At 52.2% G+C, this 21,941-nt stretch overlaps 1 protein-coding gene across 1 annotated transcript in view; it reads right to left on the bottom strand.

Annotated features, from left to right (window-relative positions):
- PDPK1 (3-phosphoinositide dependent protein kinase 1) overlaps window positions 1-21,941 on the bottom strand; it is a 78,325-nt gene that overhangs the window by 26,711 nt on the left and 29,673 nt on the right. Inside the window, exons 2-7 of the mRNA XM_073015056.1 lie at window positions 21,408-21,668; window positions 17,865-17,907; window positions 17,465-17,602; window positions 13,709-13,853; window positions 12,952-13,049; window positions 1,242-1,317 (exon numbers count right to left, since the gene is read on the bottom strand). Coding sequence (XP_072871157.1) covers window positions 1,242-1,317; window positions 12,952-13,049; window positions 13,709-13,853; window positions 17,465-17,602; window positions 17,865-17,907; window positions 21,408-21,668 — 761 coding nt within the window. The remainder of the gene's footprint in view (window positions 1-1,241; window positions 1,318-12,951; window positions 13,050-13,708; window positions 13,854-17,464; window positions 17,603-17,864; window positions 17,908-21,407; window positions 21,669-21,941) is intronic.

Below are 21,941 nucleotides of genomic sequence, written 5' to 3'. Positions count from 1 at the left end.
ACCTCCCACAGTTTTTCCTGAAGCTGTCAAGCTCAGACATCCAGAACTGCCATAACCAGAATCATTCATTCTCTCAGAGTGGCTCACTTCACTCCAGGAAGGTGGCCCCTTGTAACCTGGCGGAGCAGGAGAGTGGCAGCATGGGACTCCTGTGGTCCTGTCAACTCACGAGGGCACCAGCAGCCGAAGCTGACTCCAGCCCTCAGCAGCACTTGACTGGCCCGAGGCAGGAGGAACCCCAGCCCCACCCTGATTCCACATAACTGCTCCCTAGACTTGAAACTCCAAACTCTGATGCTGCCTCTCAGCCTGCCATCTACCTCCCAGCCACCCTAGACAGCACCTCAGACTTCTCACCAACCCTTGTCGTCAGCTCCCGGGACATCTTCCCCCCACACTGCCGGTGGCTCCCTGGCTGGCACTTCTCCACTCTCCCCTCCCGTGACCCCGCACCAGCCCTGCAGTCTCTCTCAAAGACCCTCATGCCTGCTGGACGCCTTCACCCTCCCACACCGGCACCCTCCAGGGCCTCCCTGCGCTCTGCGGGACCCTGTCCCACTGCAGCTGGTGTGTGGCCGAGCAACCCTAAGGCCAGGCTCCCTGCCCTCCACCCCGACAGGGGGCAGCACCAAGGAAGCCTGGGCTCTGTGCACATGAGAGCCACGCTTTCCTCACTGAATAGCTTTTCCTAAAGAAACAATTAGGCTGGGCATGGTGGCTCACGCCTGTAATTCCAGCACTTTGGGAGGCTGAGGCGGGCAGATCAAGAGGTCAAGAGACTGAGACCATCCTGGCCCACACGGTGAAATCCCATCTCTACCAAAACTACAAAAATTAGCTGGATGTGGTGGCGGGCGCCTGTAGCTATTCGGGAGGCTGAGGCAGCAGAATCGCTTGAACCCGGGAGGCAGAGGTTGCAGCGAGCCGAGATGATGCCACTGCACTCCAGCCTGGAGACAGAGCGAGACTTCGTCTCAAAAAACAAAAAACAAAAACAAACAAACAAACAAACAAAAAGATTAAATCTGCAACCAGAAAGCATCAGCAAACCCAGGAAGCTTAGAATACAACATTAACGTATCATGTGTGTGTACGCCACGAAAAATACGCCTTGAAATGTGAAATGCTGATTTCTTTCAAAGTATGCTTAGCTACTTAAAGGCCACCAAATTCACTCTCTCGAATATTAATTTCTATGTTAAAGAAAAGGGAAGTACGGCTTAGATGAAAGTGGTTTTTACCTCTTACAGGCGGACTTCTCCGTGAGCAGCTCTGGAGAAACGTACTGCGCTGTTCCCACGAATGAGTTGGCCCTGGCTGCAGAGGAGAGAGAAGGTCACACTCGGACTCACGATCTGTGACAATCAAGGGCTGCGAGGTGGGTGTCACACATGGCGGACCATGCACCCCCAGGAGCCAGACTTGTCCAGGCCACACCGGGGCTGGCTCACGGCTCACCTGCTCAAAGACGCCTGCCTGACATCTGGACGCTGGCACCCTCCACCCTGGCGCTCCCACCCGACACGCGCCTGGAGAGCGAGCTGCACACAAACGTCCAGTGCATTCTGCCGGTGGCACCCGCTCAACGGAGGGCATGAGGACACGGTCCTGGCTGGCTCACTGCAGGACCTGGGGTATCCAAACGTGCCCAGGTACACAATAAACAGTTGCAGGCCAGAAACAACCTCCTTTCCATCACAAACAGCTTGGGAGCTGAGGCGCTACAAAGGGAACAAGACTCAGGCCTCCAGCCCAAGGGCCTTCCTCTACAGAGGAGCTGTGACAGAGCAGAGCCACAGCACGAGCTGGCCCGGGGCCACCACGCAGCTGCTGTCCACACCGGCCCTGCCTGGGCCGGTTCTGAGTTGCCCCTTCCACCTGCCCTCCTCCGGCCAGGCTGAGAGAACCTCACAGCCTCTGCTGCAGGGACCTGTTCCCTTCAGTGAATGACTTTTTTGCGGACTTCATGACTGCCCAGGTGCGGGGCCTCACGCCTGCAGTCCCACTGCTTTGGGAGGCCGAGGCAGGAGGACTGCTCTAGGCCAGGAGCTTGAGACCAGCCTGAACAACATAGTGAGACTCCGTGTCTAGAAAGAATTTCAGGAATTAGCCAGGCATGGTGGTGCACCTCTAGTCTCAGCTACTTGGGAGGCTGAGAGAGGAGGATCGCTCGAGCCCAGGAAGCTGAGGGTGCGGTCAGCCACAGTTGCGCCACTGTACTCTAGCCTAGGCAATAGAGCCAGACCCTGTCTCAAAAAATAAACAAAAAACAAAGACTTCATGGCTGCATGTGCATCCTGCCAGGACCCTCAGTGATCCTGCCAAGAGCACCAAGGACATCCGCAAACACGCCCCCGCCCCCGCTGGCCTAGAGGAAAGCAAACCAAACCAAGAGCCAAAAACAAACGAAGCCATTCAGCCCTGCAATGAATCAAAGAAATGCAAATTAGAACACGACAGCCTATCACATTGGCAAAGGGGAGAAAGAATAAAAATACATAGCGCTGGCAGGGATCTGAGGGGACAGATGCAGCGCTCCGGGTGGGGCTGTAAAACGGCATCGCTTCTGGGGGCAATTTTCCAATGAGCGTCAGAAGTCACAGAGATGTTCGCCTCCCTGACCCCGCAGGTCCCTCTCCATGCCAGATCTGTCCTTCAGGGTCCGGTGTGGCACAGCGACGAGGGCTGCGTCTGCCGGCAGGACGGGACGGGACGCCACTCGCTCCATCTACCTATTCGGTGTTTCTGTTCTTTACTATCATCGAGCGTTGCTTTTGTGACTTGTATTTTTTTAAATGCCATCATTAAAAAGTCTAAAAATGTGTCTTTCTCCTATGGAGAGATGTATATAATGCATAATTAAATGATTGAGGTTGTCGTGCAGCACACAGAGCCATATGTGTTTTTAAACAGCAACGCTGTGCACAGAGCAAGTCTGTGCACCAACACCCGCCCCATCTCTCAGACGAGCGCTACATAGCGAGCTGCCACGCTGGTAGGGCCCTCGTTGCTGCTACCGCTGCTGCTGTTCTCAGCTTCCTGCAGCCGGACTCTGGGCTCGGATCTCCCGGAATCCTCCCTGCCCTCTCCACCCTCAGGAGCTCCACCCTCGGCTCCTCCTAGCTCCCCAAGGGTCTTCCCACCCTCTCTTCTTTCCTTAGGGCTTGCCCACCCTCACCCTGCCACACCTTCCTAAAGGTGGGACTCCGAGCCTCTGGGCATACGCAAAGTCACCCCCCTGGAAAAGGACATCTGTTCTTAGTTAATCTAGAGACAAACAGCGCCGCGAGAGTGTGGAGAAGATGGCTACCCTTGGAATAATGTTCCAAATCCATAAAATACACAGGACTATAGGAAAAAGCAATTATAATTCAATACACGTATCAAATTATTGGAGTGATGGATCTGTGATGTAGTAATATGTGACCGGCATGACACAGCAGCGGGTCACGCCGCAGTAACCCGGCAGCGGTGCTCGGCACAAGTGGCATGGTGTCACTACCGTGATGTGACCCCTGCAGCATGACATGAGAATACCTGTGACTTCTGATGACAGACATTTGTTGCTGATGTTCATAATGGAAGGAAATGGTACGCTTTGCTGAAAGGTTCGTGAAAATTAGGAATTTCCTCCTATCCAGCCTCACGGATCCCCTGACTTCTATCTGTGACATCCGAGCTGACAGCCCCAGATAGAGCGTAAGGAAACCTCAGAGACCACCTAGTTACTTCTCCCGGGAGGCTCAGAGACTGGCCAAAGCTCACGCCTCTCCAGCTGCTGGAAACTCAGGCCCAGAGACCTGCACTGGCCGCTGCTGCCCCCGCATGCCACGGGACTACTGACAGTGAGGTCTTGGCTGGGTTGTTGTCTCCACTCTCATCAAAGAAACTCCATGGACCACCCATAGTCCCCCAGATCTGCCAGTCATACTTGGAGGGGGCACTGGGGAGGGAAGACCTGAAGAAGGGATCCTGAGCTCACGAGACTCCCACACTCTCTTCAAAGCCAAGGGTGCCGGCTACCATCTTGTCCACAAACCCACAAAGAAGCACAGAAGAACGCTCCACAAAATGTGACTACCCTTTGGACGAAACACCAGCAAACCAAATGCGGCAACATCTGAAAAGACTAGGCACCGTGACCAAGAGGATGTATGACACAGTGTAAGACTGGTTCAAAATACAAAAAGCAATGCATTGCATCTCATTAGAATAAAGCACTGAGGAAAACACAGGACCACCTCGATAGATATAGAAAATGCAGTTAACAAAAATTCCCCACCTCTATAGGACAAAAATACGGAATAGCCGAGGCACAGAAGGGAGGGTCCAGAGTCTGACAGAGGGCACGCACGGCCTAAGGCCAACATCGTGCTCGATGGTCAAACACTGCACGCTCTCCCTACGACCAGGGCGCCCTGTTCGCCACGTCCAGTCAACACCGTACTAGAGGTCTCAGCCAGGGCAGTTAGGAAAGAAGGTAAAAGGCAGCCAGGTTGAAAGGGAAGAAGTAAAACTAGCTCGAACCACAGATGACAGGCTCCTGTGTGCACAAAGTCCTGGGGACTCCACTGAGAAGCTATGACAACTAACGAGAGCTCAGCAGGGTGCAGGGCAGGAAAAAGCAACTGCATTTCCACACAATTTCCAGGAGCAATCCAAAAATAAAATTCACAATCCCAGCACTCTGGGAGGCCGAGGCAGGCGGATCACCTGCAGTCAGGAGTTCAAGACCATCTTATCCATAAGCGTGGTGAAACCCCGTTTCTACTAAAAATACAAAAACGTAGCTGGTCATGGTGGCGTGGGCCTGTAATCCCAGCTACTCAGGAGGCTGAGGCAGGAGAATCGCTTGAATCTGGGAGGCAGACGTTGTGGTGAGCTGAGATCGTGCCACCGCACTCTAGCCCGGGCGACAAGAGCGAAACTCTGTCTCAAAAAAAAGAAAGAAAAGAAAAGAAAAAAAGAAGGCCAGGCGCGGTGGCTCACGCCTGTAATCCCAGCACTTTGGGAGGCCGAGGAGGGAGGATCACAAGGTCAGGAGATTGAGATCATCCTGGCTAACGTGGTGAAACCCCATCTCTACTAAAAATACAAAAAAATTAGCCGGGTGTCGCAGCGGGCACCTGTAGTCCCAGCTACTCAGGAGGCTGAGGCAGGAGAATGGCATGAACCTGGGAGGCGGAGCTCGCCGTGAGGCGAGATTGCATCACTGCATTCCAGCCTGGGCGAGAGAGCGAGACTCCATCTCAAAAACAAAAAAAAAGGTAAAAAAGGAAAGAAAATTCACAACTCTCTTTTTTTTTTTTTTCCTGAGACAAAATCTCACTCTGTTGCCCAGGCTGGAGTGCAGTGGTGTGATGTCAGCTTACTGCAACCTCCGCCTCCCAGGTTCAAGTGATCCTCCAGCCTCAACTGGTCTCCAACTCCTGACCTCAGGTGATCCACCCACCCGGGCCTCCCAAAGTGCTGGGATTACAGGTGTGAGCCAACATGCCCAGCCAATAACTCTGTTTAGAGTAACATTAAAAATAAATAAGAATAAATGTAACAAAAGAAGCATAAAGCTTATACTCTGGAAACTACAAAGTGTTTTCGAAAGAAAGATCTAAATAAACAGAAAGACATCCCACGTTGATGGCTCAGAAGACTTAACATGGGTTAACAATGGTAACGCTCATCTCCAGACTCAACGCCATCCCTTCTCAGATCCCAGCAGGCTTTCACTGCGGGCAGTGTTTTCAACGCCCATCTGCATGGCAGCGTGCATGGGTACCTCATCCCTCCTTAGGGCTGGAGAAGATTCCCTCGTTGTGTGGACACGCCACTCACTCATCCACTCATTTGATGACGTGCATCGTTTCCACCTTCTGGCTACTGTAAATAATGCTATGGGCATTCTAGCACCTGTTTTTGTCTGAATGTGTGTTTTCATTTCTTTTGGGTTCACACCTAGGAGTGGAATTGCAGGGTCATATGGTAATTCTGTTTCCTTTTGAGGAGCTGCCAGCCTGTTTTCCAAAGTAGCTGTACTATCTGACATTCCCACCCATGGCATATGTGGGTTCCAATCCCCCCAATCCTTGATAACATTTGTTATATCTGTCTTCTGATCACAGCCATCCTAGTGGGTGTGAAGTAGTATCACCCTGTGGTTTTGATTTACATTTTCCTAATGACTAATGATGTTGAGTAACTTTGCATGTGCTTATGGGCCATTCGTATATCTCTTCTTTGGAAAAATGTCTAGTCATACCCTTTGTTCCGTGCTTTATTTTTTTTCCCTCCCTCTGAGTTCTTTACATTCTGGATACAAGTCCCTTATCAGACAGATGATTAGCAGATTGTGTCTCCTATTTGGTGGGTCTTTTCACTTTCGTGATATCCCTTGAAGCACAAAAGTGCTTCAACTTGATATAGCTGGGCGCGGTGGCTCACGCCTGTAATCCCAGCACTTTGGGAGGCTGAGGCGGGTGGATCACGAGGTCAGGAGATCGAGACCATCCTGGCTAACACGGTGAAACCCTGTCTCTACTAAAAATAAAAAAATTCGACGGGCGTGATCGGGGCCGCCCGTAGTCCCAACTACTCCGAAGCCTGAGGCAGGAGAATGGGGTGAACCCGGGAGGCAGAGCTTGCAGTGAGCCGAGATTGAGTCACTGCACTCCAGCATGGGGGACAGAGCAAGACTCCGTCTCAAAAAAAAAAAACTTGACATAAATCTAACTCATCCTTTTCTTTGGTTGCTTATGCCTTTGGCAGCGTATCTAAGAAAGCATTGCCTAACCCAATTGTCACATTTAATCCTATACTTTCCTCTAAGAGTGTCACAGTTATTGCCCTTACATTCAGACCTCTAATGCATTCAGAGTGAACATTTTTTTTAAGATGGAGTCTCACTCCACCGCCCAGGCTGGAACGCAGTAGTGCGATCTCGCCTCACTGCAACCTCTGTCTCCCAGGTGCAAGTGAGTCTCCTGCCTCAGCCCCTACTCCAAGTAGCTGGGATTAATTACAGGCGCACGTCACCATGCCTGGCTAACTTTTGTATTTTTAGTAGAGATGGGCAGCTGGTCGCGAACTCCTGACCTCAAGTCATCTGCCTGCTTCAGCTTCCCAAAGTGCTGAGATTACAGGTGTGAGCCATCGTGCCCGGCCTGGAGTGAACTCTTTTTTTTTTTGGTGACTGGGGGAGATGGGAGGCTGGGGGACGGAGTTTTGCTCTGTTGCCCAGGCTGCAGCACAGTGTCGTGATCTCGGCTCACTGCAATCTCCGCCTCCCAAGTTCAAGCGATTCTCCTTCCTCAGCCTCCCAAGTAGCTGGGATTATAGGAGTCCGCTAACCACACCTGGCTTTTTGTTTTTTGAGATAGAGTTTCGCTCTTGTTGCCCAGGCTGGAGTGCAATAGTGTGGATCTCAACTCACTGCAACCTCCGCCTCCCAGGTTCAAGTGATTCTCCTGCCTCAGCTTCCTGAGTAGCTGGGATTATGCATGCACCACCACACCTAGCTAATTTTGTATTTTTAGTAGAGACGGGGTTTCACCACGTTGGTCAGGTGGGTCTCGAACTCCTGATCTCAGGTGATCCGCCTGCCTCGGCCTTCCAAAGTGCTGGGATTACAGGCGTGAGCCACCGCGCCCAGCCGTAAATTTTGTATTTTTAGTAGAGACAGGGTTTCATCATGTTGGCCAGGCTGGTCTCAAATTCCTGACCTCAGGTGATCCACTCGCCTCAGCTTCCCAAAGTGCTGAGATTACAGGTGTGAGCCATCGCGCCCAGCCCTGGAGTGAGCTTTTGTGTACGGTGTGAGGAAGGGTAATAACTTTTTAATGAACTAATTGTCATTGGAAGATAATGGTGAATCAATTTGTGGTTTTCAAAACTGGCATGAAAGGGGGAAAGAAGCATTTATCCTACTTTTCCTTTACAAATGATACCACGAGTTAACCCAAAAGTTGCTGGGGAGAAGTTTCTCCTTAACGAATTCCATCTCATGAATATATTAGGCTATAACCTTTCTGCACTCTCTGCACTGAGTTAATGAATTTAGGCCAAGGATGGCCACAAATGCTGCTGCTGTCAGAGATGCCTAATAAACAACATCCAACACCAGTTTCTGAACAGGGCGGGGAGAATCAACTCTGAATGTGATATAGTGGCCAGGAGAGAGGACCATGTTCAACAACGCCATGTTCAACAACAGATGCAAATGAACTGGAAATATAACTGCACACGTTGAGATATTAAGCAATGACTGTTAATTTTTATGTATAAAACAGTATGGTACTGAGGTTATGCTTTTAAAAAGACTTGTATTTCAGCGATACATACTGGAATTTATTTTATTTTATTTTATTTTTTTGAGACGGAGTCTCACTCTGTCGCCCAGGCTGGAGTGCAGTGGCCGGATCTCAGCTCACTGCAAGCTCCGCCTCCCGGGTTCACGCCATTCTCCTGCCTCAGTCTCCCGAGTAGCTGAGACTACAGGCGCCCGCCACCTCGCCCGGCTAGTTTTTTGTATTTTTTAGTAGAGACGGGGTTTCACCGTGTTAGCCAGGATGGTCTCGATCTCCTGATCTCATGATCCACCCGTCTCGGCCTCCCAAAGTGCCGGGATTACAGGCTTGAGCCACCGCGCCCGGCCTACATACTGGAATTTTTACAGGGAAAACCAATTGAGCATGCTGGGCATCAGGTCACTAGTACTGAGTGAATTTTTCACAACAAGCAGTAATTCTGTTTTAAAAAAATAAACACATTCCCCAGCCCCATGCATCACAGCCAATCCTAAATGAATGCCAATCTGGAAAAGACCAAAATAAACTATGTGAAGATGGGAAGAGCTGCTCTTGGTGATGGGAGAATGGGGACACTCTCTTTCATTGTGCAAATTCCACTTTCCGTCATACAGGAAAATCCATTTTGAAGGCAGCTCCTCTCTGTGCTGGGGACGGGTGATCCAGCCTAAGCTAGAATGGCGGCAAGCTCAAGGCCGCTGTGGCCCTCAGGAGAGCGTCTAGAGTCCACAGCATAGTGGGAAGCACAATGGCAGCTAGTCTGAGGGTCTGGACGATGGCCGTGCACAGATGGGGACAGAGGAGTGACTGAAGCCTACAGCATCCACCCTCTCCAGCCAGCCCCGCCCACACCTGCTGGCCTTCCTCTCCTTCCTGTTTGGTGAGTGGCGCCTCTACACCTGGCTGCATACCGGAAAGGCCTGCACAGGTCAGAACACAGGTGTCCAAACCCCACTCCAAGTCTGAAGCTCTGAGGACACCCCGAGCTCCTCAAGGTCCTTGCAAAGAGGGCACAGGCCAGAGACACCCCAGGTGGGAAGCTTCCTCTGAGTGAGCCGCCCTCACCGGGATGCATTCACAGGCTCCTGCACAAGGAGAGGAGGCAGAAGTCCTCTCTGCCAGGAGGTCCTCCTCAATCTCCCAAGCCCACACTACTGCCCTGCTCCATCTCCCACCACCTCCCCCTGCAGATATGGGGCCACCCCACCCCACAGGGACGATGAGAAAACCTGCCTCCCTCTAGGAGGAGGGTGTGGCACAGCTGCTGCACAGGTAAGGAACCTGGGTATGCCTTGCTCCCATCAACACTTTTATTCTAGATTTGAAGATGTTTTGGGGAAGCCATCTCTGCACAAAAGAAGCCAACGCAGGAAGCAATTCCAAGATACTGAACTACCTCAAACAGAAAATAAGTTACTAAAATTAATCCTCCACATAAATTATAGTTTTTTCCTTTTCCTCAAAGAACTACCACATCTTCTATACACACAAACAACTGGCCCTGGTTTACAATGATGTAAAGATTTTTAGCCTCCTGCTACCAAAAAGCAAAGGTTTACTTCACAATTTCTTCTCTTTTTCCAGAGACAGGCTCTTGTTCTGTTGCCCAGGCTGCAGTGCAGTGGCAGGATCATGGCTCGCTCAGCCTCAATATCCCAGGCTCCGGTGATCCTCCCACGTCAGCCTCCTGAGTAGCTGGGACTACAGGCACGCACTACCACGCCCAATTAATTTTTGTTTTTTATCTTATGTAGAGACACATAAGATCGCTACATAATTTTGCTGTGTTTCCCAAGCTGGTCTCAAACTCCTGGGCACAAATGATCGACCTGCCTCGGCCTCCCCAAGTGTTGGGATTACAGGCGTGAGCCACTGGGCCCAGGCTATTTCACTATTTCATCAGCGCACTTAAACGCCTATTTTTTTAAGTGGCGACAGGGCATCAAGACTATCCCTGTGCCAAATACCAGATTCGAAAGAATATCTACCCACATAACAAACCTGCACATGGATCCTCTGAATCTAAAATAAACGTTGAAATTATGAATAAATAAAGCCTTGGAATAAGGGAGGAGGGAAAAAAGAAAGAAAATCCACATGAAGGGAAAACTGCCCAGAGCAGAGCCCAGGGAGATGGTTCCTGAGGCTGACTGCGGGCACAGCCCAGAGAGTGGTTCCCGGGGCTGACTGTGGGCAGAGCCAGCCTGCAGCTCTCCTGCCCCCACGGAATGTTGTGGGCTCATCTCTGGGCAGGAAGTCAGCACAAGGACAGCAAGACACTGACAGATCCTAAGAAAGCTTGCGAGACAAGTTCCTGTTTGGTCCAACTTTGTCACAGACAACACTGAGGGATATGAGGTTACACTGTGTACACAGAAACAGGATTACCAGTCAGTAAAACGGTTACTATTTAACAGGAATGAGTCAAACAGATCAAGGTTTCAGAGCTTGTCTGAAACGCCAGGCAGACTTCCCTGGCTTTGTGCAGCTTTGGGCGGGAGGTGCGCATTCCTGCATGCCACTGGATGGGGAGGGGAAGAGGTGGGCTACAAAAGGCAGCGGAGGGCAGCAGAACTAAGCCACCTTAGAAAACAAGAGGCTCTGGCTTGATGGCTAGTTTCCATCTTAACCCCAAAAGGGTGATGTTTTTTATTTACGTATTTATTTATTTATGAGACGGAGTCTCACTCTGTTGCCCAGGCTGGAGTGCAGTGGTGCGATCATGGCTCACCGCGACCTCTGCCTCCCGGGTTCAAGCGACTATCCTGCCTCAGCCTCCTGAGCAGCTAAGACTATAGGCACGCAACACCACGTCCGGCTAATTTTTTATATTTTTAGTAGAGACGGCGTTTCACCGTGTTAGCCAGGATGGTCACGATCTCCTGAGCTCGTGATCCACCCGCTGTGGACTCCCAAAGTGCTGGGATTACAGGCTTTTTTAATTTTTTATTTATTACTACTATTTTTTAACACAGTTGATCACTCTGTTACCCAGGCTGGAGTGCAGTGGGATCATCCTAGTTCACTACACCATCAATCTCCCATTTCAGCCTCTCGAGTAGCTGGGACTACAGGTGTGTGCCATCACACCAGGATGATTTTTGGTTTTTTTGTAGATATGGAGTCTCACCAAGTTGCCCAGTGGCTGGTCTCAAATTCCTGGCCTCAAACGATCCCCCTGCCTCAGCCTCCCAAAGACCTAGGATTACAGGTGTGAGTCCCCATGCACAGCCAGGGTGATGTCTGAGGATTCTCAGAGAAGTTCCCAAATCCAAGACAGTGTCTTAGGGCCTCCATGACTGTGCAGAGATGAAAGCACCAACTGACAGAATCTTAACCAGAGCCCGGAGTGTGAAAACACAGGGCTGGAAACACCCAGAAGGGAAAGATACGGCCCAGTGGAGGAAACGAGCAACTACCTCAAGGTGCCAAGAGAGGCCCCACAGGCACCAGCTGGGCACCTCCCAGCACACAGAGTACAGGGCCAATTCCTAAGAAACAGACACGCCGAGCTGAGTCCGGAGTGCCTGCCTTGCTAAAGGGCCTGCTCTCCACCCAGCTGTGCTCTCCTCCAGCTACTGGGGGCCAGCTCGCCGTCTGTGGAGATGAGGCCAGAACCACCACCGCTCCATGATCACGGTTCCCCTTTTCCACACGAGAGCAGCTACAACACGGTCACTTCTATCTGAATCTTTCTTCCACCAACAAACCTGCACTCACGTCCCTCCAAACCGGTCTCCGGCACCTCTGACCCCCACAGAGCTCTCTATGGAGGCCTTTCTCTGACGGGCACCCCAAGCCCAGGCAGAGGCCCATGCACCACTTGGAGGCCCTTGGACCCAGCCTCTTGACCCAGACAGACCCCAGCAATCACCCGAGGTTCATCTTCAAGGTCACTTATAATGCACACAACAGCCTTCAGCTTCCCCAAACCTCACCCCAAGGCTTTATCTTCTCTCTACCCAGCACTCCGGAGCAGCCTTCAGAATTTCAACTGTCTTTCTTTACACCTCCAGAGTTTATAACTTCTACCCAATAAGCACCTGAAGGGCATTGAGACGCCCCAGCTGGCTCAGACAACCTAGGCCACTTCTTTGGCCCAAGTGGACTTTCAGCAACATCTCCGATGGAGCTGTCACAACAGGGTCCAAGGCTAGAAACTACCCTTGGGAACAGGACCGGGGCTTCGTGATGACAAACATGCACGTGGCCAGCAGGGAGACAGACGGACAGGTAACGGAGAGAGGGCACTGAGGTACAGGGATGCGCACCCCCAGATCCTACCTGCGATACAGCCAGGAGGAGCCAGGAGCTGACCACACGGCTCCCAGTCCTGCACACGGGTGACTGGGTACGAATGTGGCTCTCCGCATTGTCCAGAAGACGAGTAGGGAGGATGAACCAGAGCAGACGCTGAGGAGAGCCAGTACCCTTCCCCCTCTACACCAGCACACACTGCCTGGGGCCCCCGCAGGAAGACCTGCTGGCAAGGCAGGGTCTTGCCCAGAGAAAGTTCAAGATCGGTTTGAGGACAGCCAAGGTATCCCCACCTCTGTCGTTAACGAAGATGACACAATGCAACACACTTCTCAGAAGTCGCTTTCCATCTTAAGCACACAGCCAGGCTCTGCTAGAAATAAAACTCACACACCTTGTTTGCTCTCTGGGGATAAGACCTTTGCTGTTCCAAAATCTGTGATCTGGATGTGCATATCTTCATTTAACAAAATGTTTTCCGGTTTAAGGTCCCTGTAAAAGTAGATTTTCACATTTGAGAAGAAATACGTGAAACAGCAACATTATTATGTACTCTAAATTTTGCTGAAAACAAAATGAACGAATGAATGCTTATGATCCTTACAGGCTGACAACCAGGGGATACAGGCCGAAAGCTCACAAGCAACAAGTTTTGACTGTACACAGTAGGGATTTACCGCCTCACATCTCCATGCCATTCTAATTAGCTTTTTAATGAAGTATAATCTATCATTTTTAACACACAAGATGACAGCTGTGCACACTTCTGAGATGACTTTATCAGAAAGTCATGGAAAATCAGACTAGAAAGAAGTACACACAGAAGGTACCACAGAAAAAGATAAAACGCATCAGTCAAGATGGTGAAAAGAATCATTAGCTCGCCGGGAAAGACACAAAATCATTTGATGTGGCATTTGCAGGACGGCTTCTCCATGTCAGGGCTCCATGGACGTGTGGCCTTGCCTTGGCGCTCCCGCTGTGGCACCGGCAGGCATCCAGTCACACCCATCCAGGGAGCACTCCAACCAGGCTGACCTCAAGGGCGGGGACCATCTGGGCATCAGCTGTGGCCTGTGAGCCAAATGGTCACTGGCCCTAATCATTAAACTGACATCCTGTAAACCCCACCCAGCCACCCCCGAGGTTACCTGTGAATGATGCCCTTGCCGTGCAAGTACTCTAAAGCAGACACAATCTCAGCCGTGTAAAATCGAGTACAGGTCTCATCGAATGAACCGATTTTGCGAATATATTTAAGTAGTTCTCCATTTTTGGCATAACTAAGGCCGAAATCTGAATATTGTGCAGTTAAGGAAGTGTAAAAATCTTTTGTTTTGTTTTGGAACAGGTTTACTCTGCTGCCCAGGCTGGAGTGCAGGGGCACAATCATAGCTCACCGCAGCCTCAACCTCCCTGGCTCAAGCGATCCTCCCTCCTTAACCAACCCAAGTGGCTGGGAACATAGGTAGGCGCTACCACGCCTGGCTAATGTATTTATTTTGTAAAAGTCATTTCTTGAAAACTAGCCTTAAAAGACTGATCAGAATTGGTTTTAATTAAATGCAAACTGAAAGCACCTGTGGCCCAAGAAAGTCATGTCCCTGGATCTGACGGGCACCCCAGGCCCCAGCTCCAAGATGAGGCACCAGCATTGATGAGGGGTTTCTCATCAAGAACACCATTACACGGTCTCAAGGAAACGGGAACAGAGCCTCTCAGCCCCGACTGCCCCTCTGGCCCCTGGCGGTGTCTATGGCTTCAGTGAAAGCGGACCGCTGGAGACAGGGCCTACAGACCCTGACTAAAAAGCACATATAACTCACGTGCAGGCTTCAATGCACAAAGAGCCTGGGGGCCAGGGGAGCCGGGGGCGGAGAGCGCAGCAGCCCCTGCCCTGAGACAGGGCATCCATGCTGGGCACCGCCCCTTCCTTGCAGGCTCCTTCCATGGATAAAGTGACACATTATGTTTTGTTTTTTTTTTAAGATGCAGTCTCACTCTATCACCAGGCTGGAGTGCACTGGTGCTACCTCGGCTCACTGCAACCTCCGCCTGCCAGATTCAAGCGATTCTTCTGCCTCAGCCTCCCGAGTAGCAGGGACTACAAGCACGTGCCACTATGCCCAGTTAATTTTTCTATTTTTAGTAGAGACGGGGTTTCACCATGTTAGCCAGGATAGTCTCCATCTCTTAACCTTGTGATCTGCCCGCCTCGGCCTCCCAAAGTGCTGGGATTACAGGCGTGAGCCACCGCGCCTGGCCAAGTGACACACTTTGTAAGACAAAAGCCATTTCGTGAACTTCTACACTCATTAAGTGTGTCTGGGAGGGCCCCCTCCTCGGGGAACCACTGCTCTGTGATGGCCCCATCTGTAGCCTCCTTTTCCAAGAGGACTTAAGGCCGACAACAAATGCACCCCATATACAGATTCCCCTGGAGCGGCAAACGTCTATCCCCAGTACCGGAAACCTCCAGATACAGATACTTCACACTTACTCGCAGCCCAGGACACGGGGACCCAAGTCCTTGCTTGCCCTGAGCAGTGGCTCTCGAGGCCAGGAAGTGGGGCTCGTGCTCAGAGCCAGGCTGGCCTGCCGGCTCAGTTCTGGCTTCTGTTTGCCAGGGTACCATCATCTCCCACCAAGGATGAACCTGAAGCTTCAGGGCAATGAGGAGAACCCCAGAAGGGAAGGGACTTGCAACCAAGGCTGCCCAAAGTGGCCCCTGTACAGGCCCATCTCTAAATACAACCTCCCTGGGTCTCGTTCCTTTCAGCGGTGAGTGAACCTTAACAACCTCCCGGGCTTTGGAATTTGACTTAATGGCGAAGGGCAACATGGACCACTGGACAAAGTCCTGGAGTTCCCACTACCTGCACTGCTATGGCCAATCCCAAGTGGAAATCAGTCAGCAAAATTCGCTCTCCTCTGGACTCTGAGCCTCTGGGCGGACAGGATGGGAGAGGTCAAGCGTGTGCAATTCTGTTGCAGCCTCACAACCAACAAACAGCCGTGTTCCGAGGGCTCTGCAGGAAGCCCAGAGGGACCCCTGTGGCTCAAACGGGGGCAGAGACATGCAGGGCCCGGGGGCACCCAAGAGGGGCTGGGGCAGCTGTGAAGGTGAGAGAACATACCGTGAAGAAGTCACTGAGGGCGGGGGACAGAGGCAGGAACAGGGATGACATTGGAGGACAGCAGGCCTGTCTGGAGGCCAGCATTCTCTAAAACCTTCCACAAACCAACAGCAAAGCCCGCCCCGGGCCACGTGCCTGGCAGCTGTTCAGCCACTGCCCTGCTCCTCTCTAGGCAAAATCCCAGGGAAGCACGTTGCATCGTCTCCATTTCCTCACCTCTTACTCTTCCTTGAACCGTCCCCCCAAGAAACTGCCTACCCACCATCAACAACTGGCACAGGGCAGATGCACGGGTCAGGCTGTGTGCACCTGACCGCTTCAAAGCCCCTGGGTGGGCGGCCAGTACCCTCCATCAGAAACCGTTTGATCCCGTGGCCTCTGGGTCTCAGGATCAAAGGAGCAACACCCCGTCACAATCTCCTCTCCTTGGTGGGCCCCTCCTCATGTTCACCCCCTGCACTGGGGGAACCCAGGCTCCACCCACAGAGGAGCCATCCTCTGGGCAGCCTGCCAGCTCGCTGTGAAAGTCCTCATGGCCCTGACTCCTCCTGGAGCTCTGCTGGCAGCACCTAAGTGTCCACCCAGACCTGAACAGTGGCACCCGTGGATGCATGACATGCCAGCCCAGCACCCTTCCCGGTCTCTCCCAGCTCAGCAGCAGACACCGCTGTGCGCTAGGCTTGAGGGCCAACTCCCCGGAGCTGCCCCTGACTCCATTCTCTTGACCAGTCTGTTCAAAACACCTCGACCACTGCCCCTGCCCCTGCTCTCCTGCCTGTTCTCCCGCCTGGCCTAGGAGCAGCCAGAGCAAACCCCACATTCCCCGCCACAAAGAGAAGGAAGTCCAGAGTCAGTGCCAGGCTGCCACGGCTCAGGGGCCCAGCCCAGCACAGCCTTTCAGGCCCCCACCCCCACCCACTCCTGCCCAGGAGTTTAAAGAGCCCCACACTGCCGCTAGCCCTAAGACTCTTGGCAGCACATCTTGCTGCCGGGAAGCCTCTGACACGGACAGTCTGTGCAAATCCAGCTCCTCCACCAACATCGAAGCTTCTCGAGGGCAGAGACGTCCCCCGGCATACCAGCACATCCCCATCACCCATCAACCTGCATTTGGGAAGCGCCTCCGAACAAAGAGAGCACACACACTCCGCCGGCAGCCGAAGGAGCTGCAGGATGGTGCGAAGAGTGGGAGCAGGCCAGAGCAAAGCTCTAACACAGAAGAGCCGGGTGCTCGGGAGAGACGGGGAGGACAGGTGGGAGGACTCAGGCCCCTCTCCAGGCAGGATGGGGGGGCCATGACCCTTGGGCCAGCTTGGAGGGTGGCAGGGGAGGAAAAGAGCAGATGCAGACTGCACCTGCTGGGGGCGAGGACAGTGTGGCCAGCCCAGCCACTGGCAGGCCCACGGGTGAGCTGGATGGGGAAGAGGTGAGGCCCACCCCAACTTCCACCGGGTCTTGCCTCCCAGATTCCTGAGCCAAGGTTTAAAAACACAAAAGATGGCGCTCTAGGGGAGCAAGGGACACCGACCAAGCAAGCCGCAGCAGAGGGGACTGTGCTGGAGCCGCATCAACGGCTTCTCTGGGAGGTAACGTCCTGTGCAGACTCACGGCCACACCCTGGCGCTGCCTCGGCTGCCTCCCTGAATGTCAGTGGCCTGAGGGACCCCACTCAGCAGGGAGCGGGGGCTGCTTGTGGGAACACACAGGGTCTGATTCCGAGAGAGGAGTGACTGCTGTGGCTTCAGACGGCACCAACCACGCAAAGGATACACAGCTTCTCGTCGTCCTGAAACGTGAAGTAAAGCTTAACAAAGAAGGGGTGATCCAGGCGCGACATGACATCCCGCTCTCTGGTTACATACGGGACTTTGTTCTCTTTTATGATATGTCGCTTCTCCAGAATTTTAACTTCAGGTGAGAGAGAAGTGAGTTACTATCAGAAACAACAAAAAACACTAAAGACGTGACTCACAAAGGTAACTGGTCAAATTAAAGTCTTTCAAACATTGTACATACAAGCCCGGTGGTCTCTAAAGCCAACAGTGTCCTGTACCCTTGAAATCAGCACAGAAACCCTGGCCCTGCCACCCCGGCCCTGCCACCCCGGCCGCCTTGCACAGAGTCGCTGGCCCTGCTCCCAGATGCACAGCTCCCTGCAGCCCATACTCACTCGCATATTCTCTGGAGGTTGCCAGTTCTCGAGCCAGGACAACCTGGTTTGGAAAGAAAAGGAGAAAAAGAGAAAAAGAAACACAATGTAATAACCAGGACACTGGGTCCGACAAGTCCCTACCTCTGCGCCACACACACGCTTCCTGTCCCCACTGAAGGTTTGAACCTACAGTGAAATATTTTGGGTCTTGTACTGACAAATAGAGCTAAAAGCCAATGCTCGTGTTAATGTGTTCTAATGGCTAACGGAAAACGTATCCATCTCTCCATTGTTTTCAGAAGCTTCTTGATCAGCTGCTAATAGTCCTAAGGGCGCAACCCAAGTATAAATTCAGGAGCCTCTTCGACTGCCACGCCCTTCGCGAAGAGTAGGAAGACAGTGGTACCACCACAGGTGGTAGGGCACAGGGGCTTCTTTGAAAAAAATACGCCCTTCTAGTATACATTCATTGCAAAAGCTGCTCTGAATTGTCATTTTTTGAAATAATTGTTATCACACATTTCGTGTGTTGGCGCTTGCGGACACTATGAAGAGAGCCTTGGCTGTAAAGGACACAAGGAACTAAACCAACAATGCATGGCCCTGCGTGCCCACAAGAGGGAGCCACCTTCCCGGGATGCCAGCAGGCCTCCTGCCCTGTCCTCTGCGTAGCACACCTGAGCCCTGCACTCAAACCCCACCTCCGAGACAGAACACTCCAGCAAAGAAGGCACCCTGAACAGGGGAGAGACCCCCCACTCGGACTAGCCTGGGGCACACCCTGAGGCACTAGACTGGAAATTCCTGGTGGGCCCACGGTTTAGCCAGAGCGCATGAGACAGCTGTGCCACGGAGGCCCCACCACCACCAAGTGGTACACAAGTGTCTCCTAAGACACCCACAGGGGGACGGCCTGAGGAGCAGGGAGCAGAGGAAACCTGTCCCGTTACATTCCTGGGGGCTGGCAGGAAGACCTTCAGGAGGCCACAGGGCCAGGTTCACCTGGCCCCAGGCTCTGAGCTGCAACCCGGGGCAGGAGTCAGAAGAGATCCCGGAAAGCACCACGTGAGACGCCCTGCGGCGCTCAAGAACGAAGCTGGATTCTGGGGACTCTGTGTACTCAAGATCTTCCCAGAGGAACACGCCACACATGGATGGCTCTCAGCTGCCAGGGAGGGAGGGGACGTGGGCCGGGCAGGGCTCCCCTCTCTAGCTTATGTGTTTCTGCGAGGTCACATTTCTCCACGAGAGCACGTGCTAGCTTCGTAAGTAGAAAAAGAAGAAAGAATGGTGAATGAGCATGGATATTTAGTGGAACCCTTTCTAAGGGGATACTGACGTGATCTTTCTGTTGTCTAAACTCAACACTTTATAAGCAGGTTTCCTACAGGAAGGAAGGATCCTCTTCCAGAGAATGGCACGTGACGTGTTCCTCCCTGGAGGTTGTGGCCGTTCTCAGGGGGCCTCCCAGCTCTCCGGTGCTGCACCTGGCTCTTGCCCAGCCTCGTAACTATCACTGTCCTTTCCTCCTCCCCTGGAAGTCAACTTTTATGTGATCTCTATTTCAGGAAAGCTGAGAAAGAACGGAGGGTCACATATGTAATCTGAGACCCAGTACTGTGGATTCCAAACAGCCCCAGGAAGGAGCCTCCGGCTCACAGCGCTCTCCCAGGCACCTTCCTGGTGCATGTTCAGAAAGCCTGGGACCGCAGCCCCAGGAGGGACAGTGCCTGCTCTCCACCCACCTAGGGAACCCAGGGAAACAGGCAATTTCACAAATAAGTCTTCCTTTTTCAGTCAAGGTAAATGTAAGGGCCGCGTATGGTGGCGCATGCCTGTGGTCCTAGCTACTCAGGAGGCTAAGGCAGGAGGATGGCTTAAGCCCAGATGGTAAAGGCTGCAGTATGATCACACCACTGCACTCCAGCCTCGGTGACAGAACAAGACCCTGTTTCTAAAAGGATAAATACATACATAATAAACTAAATTTAAATTGAAAAGAGAAATATAAGGAAGTAAAACTGAGGCCAAGCATAGTGGCTCATGCCTGTAATCCCAATACTTTGCAAGGCTGAGGAGAGAGAATCACTTGAGCCTAGGAGTTCAAGACCAGCCTGGGCAACAGAGTGAGACTCCGTCTCTACAAAAAATTTTAAAATTAGCTGGGCATGATGGTGCATTCCTGTAATTCCAGCTACTTGGGAGGCTGAGGTTAAGAGGATCACTTGAGCCCAGGAAGTCGAGGCTGCAGTGAGCTATGATCACGTCATTGCACTCAAGCGTGGGCGACACAGCAAGACTCTGTCTCAAAGAAACAAGTAAAGCTGAGAAAAGAGGAGGCCTCTTCTTTCACTGGATGGTTGTAAGCAGCCATGCAGAATGCCCAAGGTTTTCCAAAGAGTTTCTTCTTTCTGAAAGGATCTGAGTCCCAAAACTTTGGGGACTAGTCTCCTGCTTGAAGGTAGTTTTCATGAGGGCATAATCCTTTTATAAACAAAATTATTTCATAAAAGCTGCAATTTAAAAAATCTAAAGTGTAAGGGCAGCAAAAGTTAACATTAATTAAAGCAGTATGTTGGGAATATGGGTAAGCTATGTTTCATATTTTTCTTTGCATTGTGAAATATTTCATATATGTAAAAAAGGAAAATAAGCCTCCCATATGGTTTCTTCACAAAGGTCAGGCAAGAAAGCGTTATGCAGGAGATCACCCAGGTTCTCCAGAGTGAGGATCCCCCAGGGCTCCCTGGAATGGCCCTAGCGCACACACGGCGGCCACCCTGGCGACCACGGTGGCGGCGTGGGACTCTGTCTCTTTTATAGAGGCCCAGATGGAGACGGTGACCCCGAGTTGCTCAGGCCTCCCCTGAACCTGTTACAACCTTCGCTCAATCCACAGCCACACACGGCTTCATGGGTCTCATGTCAGCAAAGCGTCCCATGTCAGCTGCTTTGAACCTTCATTTCTTTGCTTTCAGAGGAAAAAACACCCCGAGACAGGTAACAAGTGTGACTTGACAGTACTGCGACAATACTTCTGTTTGTGAAACTCGGAACACAAGAATCTGGAGGCTGTGTCTCCAGCAAATGTCCAGAGTGTACTGTTTTATGTATTTAAAAAAAAACAAAAATAAAAAAAGGTCAATAAATGTCCCCAAAGGCCTCTGGAGAGATACTAACTTTCAACCTAAGGAAAAAACAGGCTTCCCAGGGCCCTGCCAGTGGGACACAAGGACACAGAAGGTAACTTGCCGATGCCAGGTTAAAATGAAATTAACTGCATTAGAAAAAGCCTCCGCAGACCATCAAGAGATGTGTCTAACGTTCTCATCTACAAAACCAGGTTAAATATTTAGCCACACCCATCACGTGATCTGCTTGGGGGTACCCAGCCCCCAAAGACTCAAGAGGCCTTCACAACAGCTGACACCCCTCAAGGGGCCTGAAACCTCCTGCCCTGAAGGACACCAGCCTTGGTGGGAGTCTCCGGTAAGCCCCGAGGAAGGTGAGCCTCCCAAGGAAATCACTCCCGTTTGACACACAGCAGCAGTAAATACTCACCGTGGAAAAAGAGCCTTCCCCAAGAATTTTCCCAAACTTGAAGTCCTCAGGCCGCTTCTTCCGAGGCTGCGGCGGAGGCTGGGCGTGCTGCAGGGAGCCGGCACCGGGCCGAGGCTCGGCTGCAGTGCCGTCCATGGTGGGGCCCTGCCTGCTGCCAGCAGGAATGCCAGGGGCCGTGCTGGACTCAGTCTGGGTCCTCACCATTGATGGGGATGGGCAGGAACATAACACCACGCTGGACTGGATGGGCACAGCGTCATACTGAGGGACAAAGAGGAAAAGGAGGTAAGGCTCAAGGCTGTTGCCTTATCCTCAATGCATGGACTAAGGTGTAAGGCCCTCTTCTCAACGCTCAAAAACAACCCCCAAGCACAGGGCAGGCCAGCTGAGCCCCATGCTCTGCTGCGAGCTGCCGGCCTCCTCTCCCGAGTCCTGCCCATGCCATGGATGCCCGTTACTCCACTGGGCAGCACCTCGCCCTCCTCCTCTCCCTCGAGCTGCATGAGCCTGGTCCAGCCAACTCCCCCCAAGGCC

The sequence above is a fragment of the Chlorocebus sabaeus genome, chromosome 5 (genome assembly GCF_047675955.1).
Source record: "Chlorocebus sabaeus isolate Y175 chromosome 5, mChlSab1.0.hap1, whole genome shotgun sequence".
NCBI classification, from domain to species: Eukaryota; Metazoa; Chordata; class Mammalia; order Primates; family Cercopithecidae; genus Chlorocebus; species Chlorocebus sabaeus.
Note: the sequence above shows the minus strand (reverse complement) of the source record. Positions and strands in the feature narration are given on the sequence as shown.